This window comes from Taurulus bubalis, assembly GCF_910589615.1.
Source record: "Taurulus bubalis genome assembly, chromosome: 12".
Taxonomy (NCBI): Eukaryota; Metazoa; Chordata; class Actinopteri; order Perciformes; family Cottidae; genus Taurulus; species Taurulus bubalis.
This window is the reverse complement of record NC_136600.1, coordinates 27,432,509-27,452,728: the sequence shown is the minus strand read 5'-3', so window position 1 is coordinate 27,452,728 and position 20,220 is coordinate 27,432,509. Positions and strand designations below refer to the sequence as shown.

The following is a 20,220-nucleotide window of genomic DNA, read 5'->3' as shown; positions in this document are numbered from 1 at the left end:
GGTAATATGGTACTATGAGTTCTCTAGTGGGGTAATATGGTACTATAAGCTCTCTAGTGGGGTAATATGGTACTATGAGTTCTCTAGTGGGGTAATATGGTACTATGATCTTTAGTGGGGTAATATGGTACTATGAGTTCTCTAGTGGGGTAATATGGTACTATGATCTTTAGTGGGGTAATATGGTACTATGAGTCCTCTAGTGGGGTAATATGGTACTATGAGTTCTCTAGTGGGGTAATATGGTACTATGACCTCCTTAAGATATGATGGCGAGGAGAATTAGTTTAATTGTGATTCTTGATCTTACAGGAATCCAGTGGAGAGCAGCTACAGGAGTAATGTGATCTCTCTTACATATATGCACATATATTTCTGTATGAATGTATATATATAAATATATGTCTATATTTGTTGAAATGTATTGATATATATAAATAATAAATACATGAAGTTGTTCTTATTTAAACTTTAATAACGTGACGGAGTCTGGTCGCAGCGGCTCTGACAGGAGGAAGAGGAGGAAGAGGAAGAGGAGGAGGAGGAGGAGGAGTGTCGGTGCAGCGCTCCTCAGTCAGTAAACAGTCGGCACCGTCAGTGCCGGTCGGTAACGGTCGGTCCGGTGATGAAGATGATGAAGATGATGAAGCCTCTTCAGCTCGGTGGTGAGAAAGAAAAGCGCTCCGCATGTCTTCCTCTTCCTCATCTCCATCTTCCTCTTCCTCCATCTTCATCAGATGCTGCAAACGGAGCGCGTCTCCCGGGGCGCGTGTCCGTGCGCGTGTGGGCGTGCGTGTATGCGTGTTTTGTCGGTATTCGGTGATTTTAAAGGGATAAAATGGTATGACGATGATGAGGATGATGATGCAGCAAAAACACACCATATCCCGTGCGTGTGTGCATGAACGCACGCGCACGCTGCGTGGACCGTGTAAATATAGAAGCACTGCGTCAGCGCGTGACGTAGAGCCGCATTCCGCCACACGCCTTCATCGTCCTCATCTTCATCATGCACCTGAGTGGCAGCAGAGACACGTGACCTGCTGCAGGTGCTTTAGATTCTCATGACGTCACTAGTACTAATACTACAGAGGAAGCAGTACTTCACTATGTCACTTCAGTACTAAAGTATTTGCAAAATGTACTGAATGTATCCAGTAAAATACTTTAGGAACCAGTTGGTGAAGGTACTTATATATTCATTCATTATATATACATATATATATATATATATATATATATATATATATATATATATATATATATATATATATATACTGTATATAGATATATACACAGTTGTGTAGTTATACATTGTGTATATCTAGTTATATATCGTGTGTATATTGTATATATACTTATATATTGTATATATAGTTATAGTGTGTATATACTTATATATATATAGTTGTATTGTGTATATACTTATATATATATATATATAGTATATATAGTTATATTGTGTATATACTTATATATATTGTGTGTATACTATACTATATATATATATATATATATATATATATATATATATATATATATATATATATATATATATATATATAGCATGTATAGTTATATTGTGTATCTGAGGTCAGGTTGAGTCTAAAAACAGGCGACAGGTTCAAGGTCCAGCTGTGTGTCAACATGAAACACTGATAACGTGTTTAGTACACACAGTACACTAGTATCTGACTTTACACAGACAGCAGTATTTGTGTATTTCATATATATATATATATATATATATATATATATATATATATATATATATATATATATATATAGAGAGAGAGAGAGAGAGAGAGAGAGACAAAGAGACAAAGAGACAGAGAGAGGAAGTTTGAGACGAGGACCGATAAAGAACCGATCACCTCCGACCTCGTCAACGCTAACAGGTTTGATTCTTTTTGAAGACGTCAAAGAGCCGAGTCGTGGTGGTTTGATCCGTGTCCTCCTCGGTCTGAACTGTGTTTGTGCTGCAGGTCACGTGACTCCTCGTGACCAGGAGGTCTGAGCAGTGCATCATGGGAGACGGAGGCCCGCTGCAGACCGAGGGTAACGCCCTCCTCAAAGCCGTCTTTCAGGGGAAGCTGAGGCTGACCCGTCTGCTGCTGGAGGGCGGAGCTTACATCAACGAGGGCAACGAGCGCGGCGAGACGCCGATCTCCGCCGCCTGCCTGGCGAGCTACGACGACCCGCAGACCCGGCAGAGGATGGTGAGGTACCTGCTGGAGAAAGGCGCCGACCCGAACATCCCCGACAAGAGCGGGAGGACGGCGCTGATGCACGCCTGTGCCGAGCAGGCGGGGAAGGAGGTGGTCTCGCTCCTGCTGGAGAACGGAGCCGACCCGAGCCTCAAGGACTACTCCGGCTCCTCCGCCCTCGTCCACGCCATCAACAAGGGAGACCGCGACACGCTGCAGGTGCTGCTGGACGCCTGCAAGGCCAAAGGCAAGGAGGTGATCATCATCACCACCGACACGTCTCCTTCCGGCACCAAGAAGACCAAGCAGTACCTCAACGCCCCCCCCTCGCCGTGCATCGTGGACAAGCCGCCTCCGGCCTGCATGTCTCCCTCCGAGGTGGAGATCGGCACGTCCTCGCCGGCGGGAGACGAGGCCAGAGACGAGGGGGGCGTCTTCAGCTTCGCGCTCACCTCGGCGTTGCCTTTACCGTCGGCTCGACCTCCGGGAGAAAAGAGGCCGCCGCCACGCAAGCTGCTGAAGAGGCTGAACTCGGAGCCCTGGGGCCTGGTGGCGCCCTCGGTCCTGAGCGGGGTTCCCGGCGGCGGCCTGCAGGAGGAGGGAGGCGACCTGAGCAGGACGATCTCCGAGATCAACGGGCTGTCCATCGCAGAGCAGGGGAGGCCTCGGCTGTCGCGCCGGCACAGCATCGAGACCCACGACCCCTGCTCCCCCAAAATCATCGACCGGTCCTGCTCCGAGGACTACGCGGCCCTCTCCGGTTCCTCCTGGGCCGACAAAGTCCAGCAGCATCAGATCCTGTACCGCAGGAACACGGCCCCTGAGTCCCAGGAGAACGCCGGGGCCCCCGGGTCGGCCGCCGCCCGGGCCCTGGCCCACCCCAAACTGACCCGGATGGAGCATTACGAGTCGGACACTCACCTCTGCCCGGAGTCCATCCCGGGGTCTCCGGACTCTGGTCGGGTGTCTGTGGAGCGGCGAAGGTACAACGCCTCCCCCCTGTCGCTGGTCACCAGCTCCTCCAGGGAGTCTCTGGAGAACATCCCCAACTCGGTGTCGCCCGTCACTGTGCGTCGGCGGCCCCCGGGGCTGCTGGAGCGCCGGGGCTCCGGGACCCTCCTCCTGGACCACATCTCCCACACCAGGCCCGGCTTCCTGCCTCCGCTCAACATCAACCCCCAGAGACCCATCCCCGACATCCGGGCCAACGGCAAGCCCACCTCCCCCATCCACTCCGGGCACAAGATCCTGGTCCCCGTGGCCCCCGCCTCGCCCAAGCGGGGCCCCGACTTCAAGATGAAGAAGAAGCTGATGAGGAGGCACTCCATGCAGACGGAGCAGATGAAGCAGCTCTCCACCTTCCAGGAGATCCTGGCCGAGAAGGTGGTCGAGTCCCATGGGGATTGACGACGGGAGCAAAGCACGATGGGTCGCTGCAGAGCCTTTTAGGGTGGTGATTTACTGTGAAGCTTCTCCATCCGATCATCGCCTCACTGACGACCTCATTCTGAACCTCGTCCTGGTCTCCGTGGAGAGCTGCACCAACAGGGGTTTAATCAACTGGGAAAAGGGTTCAATTAGAGTTTCGTTCAAAACTTCGAGCCTCGATTTTAAATCCTCGTCTCGGGTTCCGAGCTTGACGTTTGCGTCCTAAATTACAAAACAAGAAATGTGAATGTGCCGCCTCAACTTTAGGCCCCTTTAAGCTCTTTGATCTCTTCAGTCCCCCAGAGTCCCAGGACCTGAACCTCTTCAGTCCAGGCCCTGAGACTCTGTGATGAGCTGAATCAGCACTTTTGATCTTTAGACATCTATCTCTGGACCTCTTCGTGACCCTTGAACCAGAGCGGTTGGTTTCCTGCTGCCGGTTGAAGGTTGTTTGGGTGGATAAGAAGTCGGTGCGGCTCCACGGTCCACGACCCGTTTACACAACGTTTCCTGATGCTTCCACCATTTCATCCGCTCACAAACTGATGAAACTATGAAACAATTATAACCCGACTTATTCGATGTTTACAGACGCACAATTTGCACTGAGGTCCATTTGTCTCACGGGTGGAAACATGAACCTTCAGCTGGAGCTGAAGTTCAACCCATGACCCTGAAGGTCACATTTTCATGAATGACGCTCACATATTTATTTGAATCCATTTCTAAGCTCCTGTTCTGAGTGACGGATGTGCTGACGTGTGAAGCTACCTGCTGCGCTGTACGTACTCTACTTGATGGTCTACTTGGTATTTCTGTGTAAATGAAGTTCCTCTGAATGAATCTTCTTTATTTTACCGCTTGAAACATCCCATCGATCTGATTTGTGTTGAGATTAACTTCAATGAAACACGGTTTTCTTGTGCATAAAATTCCAAAGAAGTCGTGCTGAGACTGTAAATACTGTAAAGACGAACCGGTACGTCACGGCCAGCCTGAAGCACTTCACCTGACGGACTCAAGGGGGCGCTGACAGGCAGTTAAAGGAACAGTCCCACCTTGTCCCACAGATCCCAGTGTGTCCAGCTTACAGGTGCTAAATACCACAGAGGAAGCATTTTGATTGGAGCTAAACGGCTCTTAACATGGCAACAGCTGAGCCGACGGCTAGCCGCTAACAGCTAACGCCGCACGAATCATCATAACTGTTTTTATTTAATAAAAGAGTTACTGAAGAGGAAAAATACAGCTCTCCGTCGGCTTAGTGTCTCGTTAGCTCGCCCGCTAACAGTGGAGCAGCCATCTTGGATTTCAAGGTCGTGGTTGCAGCGTGATGACCCCCGTGTTGGACTCTCCGTCCAATCAGAGGCCAGCTCTGTCAGGACGGCTTCCTATTGATCGACTATAAATTATATGATTGGTATTCATGTGTCTTTCTTCAACAAAGTTGAATTTGATTCAAAACAATGTGTTTACTTGTGGGTGAATCTACGAATCAAAGCGATTTCTTCTGAATTAATTTAGTCTCTTCAAGATATTTAATGCAAACTCTAAATGCTAATTGTTTCTACACCCCAATAAACAACTGCAACATCTAGCTGCTGAATGCTGCGAACACCAGAATGTATGTCTTTGTCAGCACGAGCAAACGCTACTTCATTTAGCTTGTTGCTAGCTCGCTAAGTGAGCCTCAGTAACAACGTCTGAAGCTTTATTATGTTCTATTTATAGGAAACTGAAACCATAAGTGTATCAATTCAGAAGAGTTTAACTTCCTGATTATCTGCAGAAGGAAACTTAGCAGCTAATCAAGCTGCCCATTAGCATGAGGCTGAATAAATGAAAGGAGACCAAGGTGGAAAAATATTACTTCTTTCATATTGGCTAGCATGTAATAAAATGCTAAGGAAGTGTTGGCATATTTTTGTTTTGTTTACCCCTTCCAATTTTGGTGCTAAGCTAGTCTAACAGTTTCCCCTGGTTCCAGTTGTTATGCTAAGCTAGGGTAACCGTTTCCCCTGGTTCCAGTCTTTATGCGAAGCTAGGGTAACCGTTTCCCCTGGTTCCAGTCTTTATGCTGAGCTAGGCTAACAGTTTCCCCTGGTTCCAGTCTTTATGCTGAGCTAGGCTAACAGTTTCCCCTGGTTCCAGTCTTTATGCTGAGCTAGGCTAACAGTTTCCCCTGGTTCCAGTCTTTATGCTGAGCTAGGCTAACAGTTTCCCCTGGTTCCAGTCTTTATGCTGAGCTAGGCTAACAGTTTCCCCTGGTTCCAGTCTTTATGCTGAGCTAGGCTAACAGTTTCCCCTGGTTCCAGTCTTTATGCTGAGCTAGGCTAACAGTTTCCCCTGGTTCCAGTCTTTATGCTGAGCTAGGCTAACAGTTTCCCCTGGTTCCAGTCTTTATGCTGAGCTAGGCTAACAGTTTCCCCTGGTTCCAGTCTTTATGCTGAGCTAGGCTAACAGTTTCCCCTGGTTCCAGTCTTTATGCTGAGCTAGGCTAACAGTTTCCCCTGGTTCCAGTCTTTATGCTGAGCTAGGCTAACAGTTTCCCCTGGTTCCAGTCTTTATGCTGAGCTAGGCTAACAGTTTCCCCTGGTTCCAGTCTTTATGCTGAGCTAGGCTAACAGTTTCCCCTGGTTCCAGTCTTTATGCTGAGCTAGGCTAACAGTTTCCCCTGGTTCCAGTCTTTATGCTGAGCTAGGCTAACAGTTTCCCCTGGTTCCAGTCTTTATGCTGAGCTAGGCTAACAGTTTCCCCTGGTTCCAGTCTTTATGCTGAGCTAGGCTAACAGTTTCCCCTGGTTCCAGTCTTTATGCTGAGCTAGGCTAACAGTTTCCCCTGGTTCCAGTCTTTATGCTGAGCTAGGCTAACAGTTTCCCCTGGTTCCAGTCTTTATGCTGAGCTAGGCTAACAGTTTCCCCTGGTTCCAGTCTTTATGCTGAGCTAGGGTAAAGCTGTATTGGATCTACCTCTACACTGGACATGTCAGCGGTCATAAGCGTCTCTGAATCTTTGATTATTGATAAAGTTATACTGCGACTAAAATGTTTTTAATATGACTTCCTGTTGACAGGAGAAGTTAAAAGTAACCCATGTTAAAAAAAAGAGGCAATTCTGATATTGTTAGGGATAAATTATTTAAACTGCATCCATTTTTACACACATCTCTTACTGCAGGTGTACAGAGACGGTCTAAACCAGTTTAATCCGGACTGATAAAGGTTGATTTGGTATACAGTTTAGATCAAGAAGACAGTTATTCAAACCGCATCAGACTTGTCAAGCTGGTTTAAACTGGATCCGACTGATCTGATTGATGGATGATATATATATATATGGTTTTATATATATATATATATATATATATATATATATATATATATATATATATATATATATAAAATATATATTATATATTAAGGTAGCAGATAGAAACGTCTCTAGTAAATGAAACAGCGTTGGCTGGAGGAACCCGGTCAGAGAGCTGATTGGCCGGATGTCGTGATGTCATAAAGGAGCGACAGTGAAGGTATAGTGATGCTGCTCTCTCTCTCTCTCTGTCTCTCTGTCTCTCTCACACAGACACACACACAGACACACACGGACAGACACACACACACATACACACACACACACACACACACACACACAGAAAGAGACTGTTGCTATTATGGAAACACAGTTTCTATGGCAACTGATGAAGTAAACAACACACAGCTTTACTGCCTGTAATCAGGAACTGATCTGGAATCAGTTTATCAGGTCAAACAAATGAAAATCTATAACTCATTAACCCGCCTCTATGCCGTCATGTGACCCAGTCAGCTGTCATGTGACCCACCGTCATGTGACCCAGTCAGCTGTCATGTGACCCACCGTCATGTGACCCAGTCAGCTGTCATGTGACCCACCGTCAAAAATCAGCCGGTTTTATGTTCAAGCTGAAAGTCAAAGTCCTCCACTTTAATTTGGTTATTCCACAAATCAGACGTGACCTCGGTGTGTGAGGCGTCTCTGAATCATCTGATTCTGATTCTCTGATCGGTAATTGGCTCAGAGCTCAGTCATAAGCCGGCAGCGCCGCCGTCTCCGCTCAGACATGTCGGCGCCGTCCACCGTGGTCAGGGTGACCAGGGTGACGCGCATCAGGACGCTGACCAGGGTTCAACCCGACGTCCACGTCCTACCTGCACCTCCACCTCCTCCTGCGCCTCCGGGGACGCCGGCCGGCCATCCTGCTCACCGCGCCGCCCGCAACTGGGAAAGACCCGTGTTCGTCGGGGTGAGACTCCAGAACTTAACCCAATTCAACCAAAAGAAACCTCTAAAGGAAATGTGAAGGATTGCTTGTTCCACTTTAGTTCGTTATACATAACTCAAGACTGCAGTCTGTCTGTCTGTCTGTCTGTCCTCAGATGATGCAGATCATCTCTGGTGTAGTGATCCTCGGGTTGGGAATCTCGATGGCAAGCAACTCCGATAAAGTGTCATCCTCCAGCGGCGCCTTCGTCTGGGGCCCAATGGTGGTGAGTCAGCTGTTTGTCTGAAGACTGAAAGAAACTGAAAACATTTTATCTCTAAAATGTTAATTGAATGAAAGCTGAAGAAAAATAGGAATGTAATCTGTCTTTGGTCTCTAAATGTGGGTGTCCAATCCCTACTCTGGTTTCTACTCATCGTCGGTCGCTAATCCCTAGTCTCTGCTCTATTATCCCTAGTCTCTGCTCTATTATCCCTAGTCTCTGCTCTATAATATGTAGTCTCTGCTCTATAAAGTCTAGTCTCTGAAATCTGTAGTCTCTGCTCTGTAATCTCTAGTCTCTGCTCTATAATCTCTAGTCTGCTCTGTAATCTCTGCTCTGTAATCTGTAGTCTCTGCTCTATAATCTCTAGTCTGCTCTGTAATCTGTAGTCTCTGCTCTATAATCCCGTAGTCTCTGCTCTATAATCCCGTAGTCTCTGCTCTATAATCTGTAGTCTCTGCTCTATAATCCCTAGTCTCTGCTCTGTAATCTCTAGTCTCTGCTCTGTAATCCCGTAGTCTCTGCTCTATAATCCCTAGTCTCTGCTCTGTAATCTCTAGTCTCTGCTCTATAATCCCATAGTCTCTGCTCTATAATCTGTAGTCTCTGCTCTATAAAGTCTAGTCTCTGAAATCTGTAGTCTCTGCTCTGTAATCTCTAGTCTCTGCTCTATAATCCCATAGTCTCTGCTCTATAATCTGTAGTCTCTGCTCTATAAAGTCTAGTCTCTGAAATCTGTAGTCTCTGCTCTGTAATCTCTAGTCTCTGCTCTATAATCCCATAGTCTCTGCTCTATAATATGTAGTCTCTGCTCTATAAAGTCTAGTCTCTGAAATCTGTAGTCTCTGCTCTGTAATCTGTAGTCTCTGCTCTATAATCTCTAGTCTGCTCTGTAATCTCTGCTCTGTAATCTGTAGTCTCTGCTCTATAATCTCTAGTCTGCTCTGTAATCTGTAGTCTCTGCTCTATAATCCCGTAGTCTCTGCTCTATAATCCCGTAGTCTCTGCTCTATAATCTGTAGTCTCTGCTCTGTAATCCCGTAGTCTCTGCTCTGTAATCCCGTAGTCTCTGCTCTATAATCCCTAGTCTCTGCTCTGTAATCCCTAGTCTCTGCTCTGTAATCTCTAGTCTCTGCTCTATAATCCCATAGTCTCTGCTCTATAATCTGTAGTCTCTGCTCTGTAATCCCTAGTCTCTGCTCTGTAATCCCTAGTCTCTGCTCTGTAATCTGAAATCTCTAATCTGTAATCTCTAGTCTCTGGACTATAATCTCTAGTCTACAATCTCTAGACTAATATTTAGCCTACAATCTCTAATATTTAGCTCTGGATTACAATCTCTATTCTAAAATATCTAGTCTCTGGTTGGTTTAAATCTTGGGTCTTCATTTCTGGTTTCCTGCAGTTCCTCACAGCTGGATCTCTGACGGTGGCTGCTGGGGTGATGTCATCATCGAGCAGCGCTCTGGTCAGTATCTTCATCATCGCTTCTTCTCTCCTGACTGATCTGCAGCTTGTTCCATGTGTGCTGATGTTTCTTTGCTCTGCAGATTACATTTGCTGCGAGATTCAATGTGTTCGCTGCTTTGACTGCAATTGCCACGGATTGCATCTTCATAGTGGACTATGTTGGCTCCTTTTACCATGACACGGTAACAACATATTTTATGTTGCATTCGTGACAGATTGTTGTTAAAACCACTTCAGTCTCATCTCTAAAAGAAAAACTAAACGTGATCAGTGCTTAACCCTTTAGTCCAGTCTACTGCGCAACTTAACCCTTTAGTCCAGTCTACTCATTAACTTAACCCTTTAGTCCAGTCTACTCATTAACTTAACCCTTTAGTCCAGTCTACTCATTAACTTAACCCTTTAGTCCAGTCTACTCATTAACTTAACCCTTTAGTCCAGTCTACTCATTAACTTAACCCTTTAGTCCAGTCTACTCATTAACTTAAACCTTAAACTTAGGTCTGGGACTAGCCGTAGAGGTACAAGGACTAGCAGTAGAGGTACAAGGACTAGCAGTAGAGGTGTGGGACTAGCAGTAGAGGTACAAGGACTAGCAGTAGAGGTACAAGGACTAGCAGTAGAGGTACAAGGACGAGCTGTAGAGGTACAAGGACGAGCTGTAGAGGTGTGGGACTAGCAGTAGAGGTACAAGGACTAGCCGTAGAGGTACAAGGACTAGCAGTAGAGGTACAAGGACTAGCAGTAGAGGTGTGGGACTAGCCATAGAGGTACAAGGACAAGCCGTAGAGGTACAAGGACTAGCAGTAGAGGTGTGGGACTAGCAGTAGAGGTACAAGGACTAGCTGTAGAGGTGTGGGACTAGCCATAGAGGTACAAGGACAAGCCGTAGAGGTACAAGGACTAGCAGTAGAGGTGTGGGACTAGCAGTAGAGGTACAAGGACTAGCTGTAGAGGTGTGGGACTAGCAGTAGAGGTACAAGGACTAGCTGTAGAGGTACAAGGACGAGCTGTAGAGGTACAAGGACGAGCTGTAGAGGTACAAGGACTAGCAGTAGAGGTGTGGGACTAGCCATAGAGGTACAAGGACTAGCCGTAGAGGTACAAGGACTAGCAGTAGAGGTGTGGGACTAGCAGTAGAGGTACAAGGACGAGCTGTAGATGTGTGGGACTAGCAGTACAGGTACAAGGACTAGCAGTAGAGGTACAAGGACTAGCAGTAGAGGTACAAGGACGAGCTGTAGAGGTACAAGGACTAGCTGTAGAGGTGTGGGACTAGCAGTAGAGGTACAAGGACTAGCTGTAGAGGTACAAGGACGAGCTGTAGAGGTACAAGGACGAGCTGTAGAGGTACAAGGACGAGCTGTAGAGGTGTGGGACTAGCAGTAGAGGTACAAGGACGAGCTGTAGAGGTACAAGGATGAGCTGTAGAGGTGTGGGACTAGCAGTAGAGGTACAAGGACTAGCAGTAGAGGTACAAGGACTAGCTGTAGAGGTGTGGGACTAGCAGTAGAGGTACAAGGACGAGCTGTAGAGGTGTGGGACTAGCAGTAGAGGTACAAGGACTAGCAGTAGAGGTACAATGACGAGCTGTAGAGGTGTGGGACTAGCAGTAGAGGTACAAGGACTAGCTGTAGAGGTACAAGGACTAGCTGTAGAGGTGTGGGACTAGCAGTAGAGGTACAAGGACTAGCAGTAGAGGTACAAGGACTAGCTGTAGAGGTACAAGGACTAGCAGTAGAGGTGTGGGACTAGCCATAGAGGTACAAGGACTAGCCGTAGAGGTACAAGGACTAGCAGTAGAGGTGTGGGACTAGCAGTAGAGGTACAAGGACGAGCTGTAGATGTGTGGGACTAGCAGTAGAGGTACAAGGACTAGCAGTAGAGGTACAAGGACGAGCTGTAGAGGTACAAGGACTAGCTGTACAGGTACAAGGACGAGCTGTAGAGGTACAAGGACGAGCTGTAGAGGTGTGGGACTAGCAGTAGAGGTACAAGGACGAGCTGTAGAGGTACAAGGATGAGCTGTAGAGGTGTGGGACTAGCAGTAGAGGTACAAGGACTAGCTGTAGAGGTACAAGGACTAGCTGTAGAGGTGTGGGACTAGCAGTAGAGGTACAAGGACTAGCAGTAGAGGTACAAGGACTAGCTGTAGAGGTGTGGGACTAGCAGTAGAGGTACAAGGACGAGCTGTAGAGGTGTGGGACTAGCAGTAGAGGTACAAGGACGAGCTGTAGAGGTGTGGGACTAGCTGTAGAGGTACAAGGACTAGCTGTAGAGGTGTGGGACTAGCAGTAGAGGTACAAGGACTAGCAGTAGAGGTACAAGGACTAGCTGTAGAGGTACAAGGACGAGCTGTAGAGGTGTGGGACTAGCAGTAGAGGTACAAGGACGAGCTGTAGAGGTGTGGGACTAGCAGTAGAGGTACAAGGACTAGCAGTAGAGGTACAAGGACGAGCTGTAGAGGTGTGGGACTAGCAGTAGAGGTACAAGGACGAGCTGTAGAGGTGTGGGACTAGCAGTAGAGGTACAAGGACTAGCAGTAGAGGTACAAGGACTAGCAGTAGAGGTACAAGGACGAGCTGTAGAGGTGTGGGACTAGCAGTAGAGGTACAAGGACGAGCTGTAGAGGTGTGGGACTAGCAGTAGAGGTACAAGGACGAGCTGTAGAGGTGTGGGACTAGCAGTAGAGGTACAAGGACGAGCTGTAGAGGTGTGGGACTAGCAGTAGAGGTACAAGGACTAGCAGTAGAGGTACAAGGACTAGCAGTAGAGGTACAAGGACGAGCTGTAGAGGTGTGGGACTAGCAGTAGAGGTACAAGGACTAGCAGTAGAGGTACAAGGACTAGCAGTAGAGGTACAAGGACGAGCTGTAGAGGTGTGGGAATAGCAGTAGAGGTACAAGGACGAGCTGTAGAGGTGTGGGACTAGCAGTAGAGGTACAAGGACGAGCTGTAGAGGTGTGGGAATAGCAGTAGAGGTACAAGGACGAGCTGTAGAGGTGTGGGAATAGCAGTAGAGGTACAAGGACGAGCTGTAGAGGTGTGGGACTAGCAGTAGAGGTACAAGGACGAGCTGTAGAGGTGTGGGAATAGCAGTAGAGGTACAAGGACGAGCTGTAGAGGTGTGGGACTAGCAGTAGAGGTACAAGGACGAGCTGTAGAGGTGTGGGAATAGCAGTAGAGGTACAAGGACGAGCTGTAGAGGTGTGGGACTAGCAGTAGAGGTACAAGGACGAGCTGTAGAGGTGTGGGAATAGCAGTAGAGGTACAAGGACGAGCTGTAGAGGTCCCCATAAGAGGCGAGAAGACCAACACACATCCGGGGCTTCTCCATATGAACCGTCAACAGACTGTTTTTTTCTTGCAGGCACCGTATTCAATTCATGCAGTTTTCTTCTGCAGCATGGAGCTTAGCCTGTGCCTCCGAGTTTCCTATAGCTGCTGCAGAGATACCGGAGATCAGGTGAGTCCAGCTTCACCTGGGGCCGGTTTTTTCAAATCTGGATCAAACTGATCCAGATTTGAAAATCTCTTTTTCTGCTATCCAGGATCACATAATCCATTTTATTCGTATGCTGGTTTTTCAAAGCAATGTGGGATTGGATTACTCTGATCCGGATTGAAACTGTTCAGGATCACCAAATCTGGATTACCTGTGGTCTAAATGGGGCTATCACAATGTAGCTATGTAAAGAACAGGTAGAATAGTGGGGGGGGGGGGTCACTCCAATATGCTTTATTTGAACAGAAAATAGGACTGAACGGAACAGCAAACAAACAATATAAACATCCCCCTCCATTGTCCATTTCTTGGAAACAGGCAGTCCGCTCATCTGAGACCTACACCAAATAAATAAATACATACTTTACTCACAAATACATGATGGATGTTTCGAACAGGTTTCAAACAAAGATTTATTGAATTTAACTGGATAAAAAAGGCTTAAATGTACAAAATACTTCTTATGAGCAGTTCTTCTTCTTCTTCTTCATCGTCATCGTCGTCGTCATCATCATCATCATCATCATCATCTGCTTTGTCTGCTGTGGAGAGACCAGCTTGTCCAAGCTTGGCCTTTAGGAGGCGGATCTCAAGTCTGGCCTTGGTTTGCTGCAGTCGGGCAAGAACAAGCCGTTCCTCTGCTAGATGGATCTGTACTTCTGCCCTTTCAGTCTCTTTTTGCAGAAGTACCTTATAGGCGTCATCTTTCTTTGGGTGCTTTGAGCCTCTCTCTGGGGGTCCTGTGGGAACTAGGCCTTCTGGCTCCACCTGTGATTGACCTTCTCCCTCAATTACAGGGCTGAGATTAAGAATAAATGTTTCTGAAGAAGGCTCACTTCCTGCTGTCATCACAGGCTCACCATCCTCTGCAACATCTTGGATCCCATGCAGAGCTTCCGACTTTTCACCTCCAATAATATCAAGGACTATGTCTGTATATTCACCCCTCTTATATGGGTTGTTGCCTGTTTGGCTGTTCTTGGGTTCAGCGTGGTCTTTTGTTGCCCTGGCCTTAAGATTCTTCCACCGAAATCTTAGTTTCTCTGTTGTCCTCTTCTGGCCAAACCCCCAGCCCAAATTTCCTTCTTCATTTTGCTGCTCACTTCACCACCCTTGGCAGAACTAAAAGATCCTACCAATGACCTATAATGGCACCTAACACCCTCCAGTAGGGCGTGGGTTTCAGCAGCAGAGAAATTTGGGCTTTTTGAGTCCATGGTTCCACCGCTTTGATGTAGCAAGCATCATTTTATAGTCCTTGGGTATGATTCCATTAATTGAACACAAGCCAAAGCAATCAAGCTAACAGGTGTGTTTGGGAAGACCAATTTACACAGCCATATGTATATTCAGCCTTTCTCAGAGGACTCAGAGAGAAGGTCACAGAGAGGCAGTGACATGGCAGGTGTTGTCCATCGCCACCACAGGAGAAGATGCCGTCAAAGGGTGTTGAGCGTATAGATCCACTGCAGAAATATACCAGTGAGGAGCTGTATGCTCAGTTTCGCTTCGGAAGAGCTGATTTTCAGTATATTGTGGACCTTCTCAGGCCCAACCGCCAACACAGAATCCAAAGGAGCCATGGTCTGTCTGGAGGAACAGGTCCTCATTGCTCTTCGCTTCTATGCGTGTGGGACTTTCTACCAAGTTGTGGGTGACTACATGGGTGTGGAAAGATCACCTGTTTGTGATGTTCTGAAAAGTGTGTCAACTGCATTGGCCAGCCAGATTAATGAATTTGTTTCATTTCCAAAAGATGACCAGATCGTCCAGGCCAAGCATAACTTTTTTCTTTTGGGGAATATGCCCAATACTATTGGAGCAATCGACTGCCCCCATGTGCACATGCAAGCACCTCATGAGGATGAGTGGGAGTTTGTAAACCGAAAGGGGAGACACAGCATCAACGTTCAACTTGTGGGCAACGCTGAGCTCCTCGTCACAAACTGCGTTGCGCGGTGGACTGGGTCTGTCCATGATGCGCACATCCTGAGGGAGAGCGCTCTCTATAGAGAGCTCCAAACCAACCGACCAAATGGTATCATATTAGGAGACAGTGCCTACCTGCTTCTACCATGACCGATGACCCCTTTTCTGGCTGCAAACACGCCTGAGCAGGCCCGCTTCAACACTGCTCATTGCAAAACAAGATGCACCATTGAGCGCTTAAATGGAGTTCTGAAGAGGCGCTTTGCCTTAAGTACTTGAGAGTGGAACACAGAAAGCATTCAACATAATACTTGCTTGCATTGTCCGACACAACATAATACTTGCTTGCATTGTCCTACACAACATAATACTTGCTTGCATTGTCCTACACAACATAATACTTGCTTGCATTGTCCTACACAACATAATACTTGCTTGCATTGTCCTACACAACATCGCGACAAGGCGCAAAGTCCTTCTCTGTGATGACGTCCCTGATGCACCTGAGCCCGTTGGAGACACTGACCAACCTCCGGCATTCTGTCAGAATGAGGCCCGACTGGACGACCAATAAGAGATGCAATTGTTAGACACTATTTTTGAGTCCATGACTGATGATTGTGTCAGTGTGATTAATGTTTAATGAACAAAGACAGTTTGGGGGATTCATTTATGGGGCCGAAATATGTATAATTCGCTGTACTGAAAGGCTGCTAGCCTACATAGCCTACCTACTTTATGTACTTCCTGTTGAACAATTCAAGTGAAATTGATGAATAAATATAAATACTGTAAAATGCATGATATAAATATTGTATTATTTAACTCACCAATTTTAGTTACCTAGTTTTATTACTGATATCCACCATGAATCCATCCTCCTGCTGGGATCAGTTTAATCCTGATTTTTGGGATCAAAATGATTACATTTGAAAAACCGGCCCCTGAAGACACAGCAGTTCAACAGTCACTGGCTTTGTTTGTCTGTTCTTGGCCGTCCACCAGAGCGTTCTTGTTCTTTCAATTAAATTCAGTTTATTTTATATATCCCAGAATCACAAATTACAAATTATCCTCAGGGTTTTACAGTCTGTAACCTAACATCCTGTCCTGGGACCTCACATCGGATCAGGAAAAACTCCCCAATAAAGAAAGTAAAAACCTTCCACAGGGAAAAAAGTGAAGAAACCTTCAGGAGAGCAACAGAGGAGGATCCCTCTCCTGGATGGACAGAAGCAATAGATGTCATGTGACCAGAATGAACAACGTAACAGTTACAGCACATTACATGAATGTGACAGAAATTATTCATATAATGAGTAGTATGCATGGAACACAATCCAGATAACCACGATCCATTAAGCAGAAGGGAGAGAGGAGGGGCATCAGCAGGGCCATGGCAGGAGGCAGGAGGCAGGATGTAGGAGACAGGATGTAGGAGACAGGAGGTAGGAGACGAGGTAGGAGATGAGGCAGGAGGCAGGAGACAGGAGGTAGGAGACAGGAGGTAGGAGACAGGGGGCAGGAGACTGAAGACAGGCGACAGGAGGTAGGAGACGAGGTAGGAGACGAGGCAGGAGGCAGGAGGTAGGAGACAGGAGGTAGGAGGCAGGAGACTGAAGACAGGCGACAGGAGGTAGGAGACGAGGTAGGAGACGAGGCAGGAGGCAGGAGACAGGAGGTAGGAGACAGGAGGTAGGAGACAGGAGACAGGAGACTGAAGACAGGCGACAGGAGGTAGGAGACGAGGTAGGAGACGAGGCAGGAGGCAGGAGACAGGAGGTAGGAGACAGGAGGTAGGAGGCAGGAGACTGAAGACAGGCGACAGGAGGTAGGAGACAGGAGGCAGGAGACTGAAGACAGGCGACAGGAGGTAGGAGACGAGGTAGGAGACAGGAGGCAGGAGACTGAAGACAGGCGACAGGAGGTAGGAGACGAGGTAGGAGACAGGAGGCAGGAGACTGAAGACAGGCGACAGGAGGTAGGAGACAGGAGGCAGGAGACTGAAGACAGGCGACAGGAGGTAGGAGACAGGAGGCAGGAGACTGAAGACAGGCGACAGGAGGTAGGACTGGCTCAAGACAGTCAGTGTTCCCTCTGAGCTGTGTGCGCGGCCGAGCAGCCCAGTCAAAGTGGCCGCGCAATAGATTTTTCTGACCGCACAAACGATTTTTTTTCAGGGGTTAAAAATCTTTTTTGCGCCAGTGTTTCTGAGATAGGAGTGAGCCATCTCCTCAATAATAAGATCTTTGATGTGACGTGTCGAGTCTTCTTGGCCAATCAGCGTCCCGTTTCTCGACATGCGCTCTCTGTACCTCTGCTAGCGCTCTGCCTCCGTTAGCACCCCAACCCCTGCTGTCCTCCTCCGGGCGCCAGGAGTGAAGCTCGCCCACAGCGCCACATGAGCTCGGGCCGGCGCTGTTTAGGCTCCTCCTGGCGGGCCCTGCTCCAGCAGCTATAGGCTACCATGGAGAAAAGAAAGGCAGAGCAGGCGCCCCAGAAAAAGGTCTGTCTAACATTTAACATGAGTGGCTAGATGAAATAGTCCAAACTGACACAGGTAGGATGAAACTTTCAGACATATTTAAATATGAAGAATATGAAGTTATTAAATTGTTTATATAGGCTACCTTTAGCAAAAATGACACCATGTCAATTTAATAGGCCTATAATTATTGTTAAGCTCTGCATTAGCATTTTTCTTTCAATGAAGTTCCACTTAAATGTTGCTCAGTGCTGAAAAAAAATTAGAGGGAACATTGGACACAGTCATGATCCATGGAAACTTGAGGCGAGGAAACACAGAGGCTCCAGGAAGAAGTAGAGTTAGTAATGTGCATTGAAGAGACATGAATTCATCCAGAAGGAGCGAGAGAAGAGGAGCTCAGTGTATCCTAAGATGTGCCCAAGCAGTCTACTTACTCTACTTCTTCCCGGGGGCCTCTGTGCTTCCTCGCCTCAAGTTTCCATGGATCTCCTGCCTCCTACTTTCTGTCTTCTGCCTCCTGTCTCCTACCTCCTACCTCCTGTCTCCTACCTCCTATCTCCTGCCTCCTGCCATGGCCCTGCTGATGCCCCTCCTCTCTACCTCCTTCTGCTTCATGGATCTGGGTTATCTGGATCATGTGCCATGCATACACTACTCATTATATGAATCATTTCTGTCACATTCGTGTAATGAGCTGTAACTCCGCTACGTTGTTCCTTCTGGTCACATGACATCTATTCTTCTGTCCATCCGGGGAGAGGGATCCTCCTCTGTTGCTCTCCTGAAGGTTTCTTCCCCTTTTTTTCCCTGTGAAAGGGTTTTTACTATCTTTATTGGGGGAGTTTTTCCTGAGCTGAGGTCCTATGACAGGATGCTATGTTACAGACTGTAAAGCCCCGAGGATAATTTTAATAATACAAAATAAACTGAATTGAAGTTAAATTGTCATGGATGAAGTCCACCAATCAACGTGGTGACATTAGCAGAAAGGGATCCGCTTCGTCTCCAGCAGACTTCATGTGAATACATCACAATCTTTCTGGTTTAAAAACACAAGCGTTGTCTTTGCAGCCGTTAACCATCATCACAACGTCAGTGACGCGGGAGACTCCGCCCACACACCAAGCCCCGGCCACTGCAGAGGCCCCACCCCCTCCATACGAGGTTAGTCATGTGACACACGAGCTGAATACGAGGCGCCGTTGTTTTTTAATCTGTTGTTGTTGTTGTTGTTGACAAAAGCCTCCAGATAACAGTAGCTTCGTAAACCAAGGCTGCGCCCCGGACCGACTGAACATGAAATCTATTTTTCCTCTTGATTCAACAATAAACAACAACAATAAAGAAACACTGGGTGGTTCAGTCAGAAGTCACTGAGATCTGATGCAGAACTGTTAAATACGTCCAAGAAACCCTGGGTGCTCGTGTCAAGAGAAGTCCACGCGTTATAATAAACAGTTTAAATAAAGTTGGACGGTACAGGATAACGTTTAGCTGAAGGAGTCTATACAGGATAACGTTTTAGCTGAAGGAGTCTATACAGGATAACGTTTTAGCTGAAGGAGTCTATACAGGATAACGTTTAGCTGAAGGAGTCTATACAGGATAACGTTTTAGCTGAAGGAGTCTATACAGGATAACGTTTAGCTGAAGGAGTCTATACAGGACAACGTTTTAGCTGAAGGAGTCTATACAGAATAACGTTTAGCTGAAGGAGTCTATACAGGATAATGTTTTAGCTGAAGGAGTCTATACAGGATAACGTTTAGCTGAAGGAGTCTATACAGAATAACGTTTAGCTGAAGGAGTCTATACAGGATAACGTTTTAGCTGAAGGAGTCTATACAGAATAACGTTTAGCTGAAGGAGTCTATACAGAATAACGTTTAGCTGAAGGAGTCTATACAGGATAACGTTTTAGCTGAAGGAGTCTATACAGAATAACGTTTAGCTGAAGGAGTCTATACAGGATAACGTTTTAGCTGAAGGAGTCTATACAGGATAACGTTTTAGCTGAAGGAGTCTATACAGGATAACGTTTTAGCTGAAGGAGTCTATACAGAATAACGTTTTAGCTGAAGGAGTCTATACAGAATAACGTTTAGCTGAAGGAGTCTATACAAAATAACGTTTAGCTGAAGGAGTCTATACAGAATAACGTTTAGCTGAAGGAGTCTATACAGGATAATTTTTTAGCTGAAGGAGTCTATACAGAATAACATTTTAGCTGAAGGAGTCTATACAGAATAACGTTTTAGCTGAAGGAGTCTATACAAAATAACGTTTAGCTGAAGGAGTCTATACAGAATAACGTTTAGCTGAAGGAGTCTATACAGGATAATTTTTTAGCTGAAGGAGTCTATACAGGATAACGTTTTAGCTGAAGGAGTCTATACAGGATAACGTTTTAGCTGAAGGAGTCTATACAGGATAACGTTTTAGCTGAAGGAGTCTATACAGAATAACGTTTTAGCTGAAGGAGTCTATACAAAATAACGTTTAGCTGAAGGAGTCTATACAGAATAACGTTTAGCTGAAGGAGTCTATACAGGATAATGTTTTAGCTGAAGGAGTCTATACAGAATAACGTTTAGCTGAAGGAGTCTATACAGGACAATGTTTTAGCTGAAGGAGTCTATACAGGATAATGTTTAGCTGCACAGACCTCCA

At 46.6% G+C, this 20,220-nt stretch overlaps 1 protein-coding gene and 1 pseudogene across 2 annotated transcripts; both read left to right on the top strand.

Annotated features, from left to right (window-relative positions):
• Positions 1-2,027: 2,027 nt before the first annotated feature.
• ankrd34a (ankyrin repeat domain 34A) lies at positions 2,028-3,614 on the top strand (the record flags this gene model as incomplete). Its single annotated transcript, XM_079227127.1, has 1 exon — positions 2,028-3,614. The coding sequence occupies one exon, from the start codon at positions 2,028-2,030 to the stop codon at positions 3,612-3,614; it is 1,587 nt and encodes a 528-aa protein (XP_079083253.1).
• Positions 3,615-14,531: 10,917 nt separating this feature from the next.
• On the top strand, positions 14,532-15,636 carry LOC306744733 (putative nuclease HARBI1; annotated as a pseudogene). Its single transcript has one exon. The product of its transcript is annotated as a putative nuclease HARBI1 (transcript).
• The last annotated feature ends 4,584 nt before the right edge of the window (positions 15,637-20,220 follow it).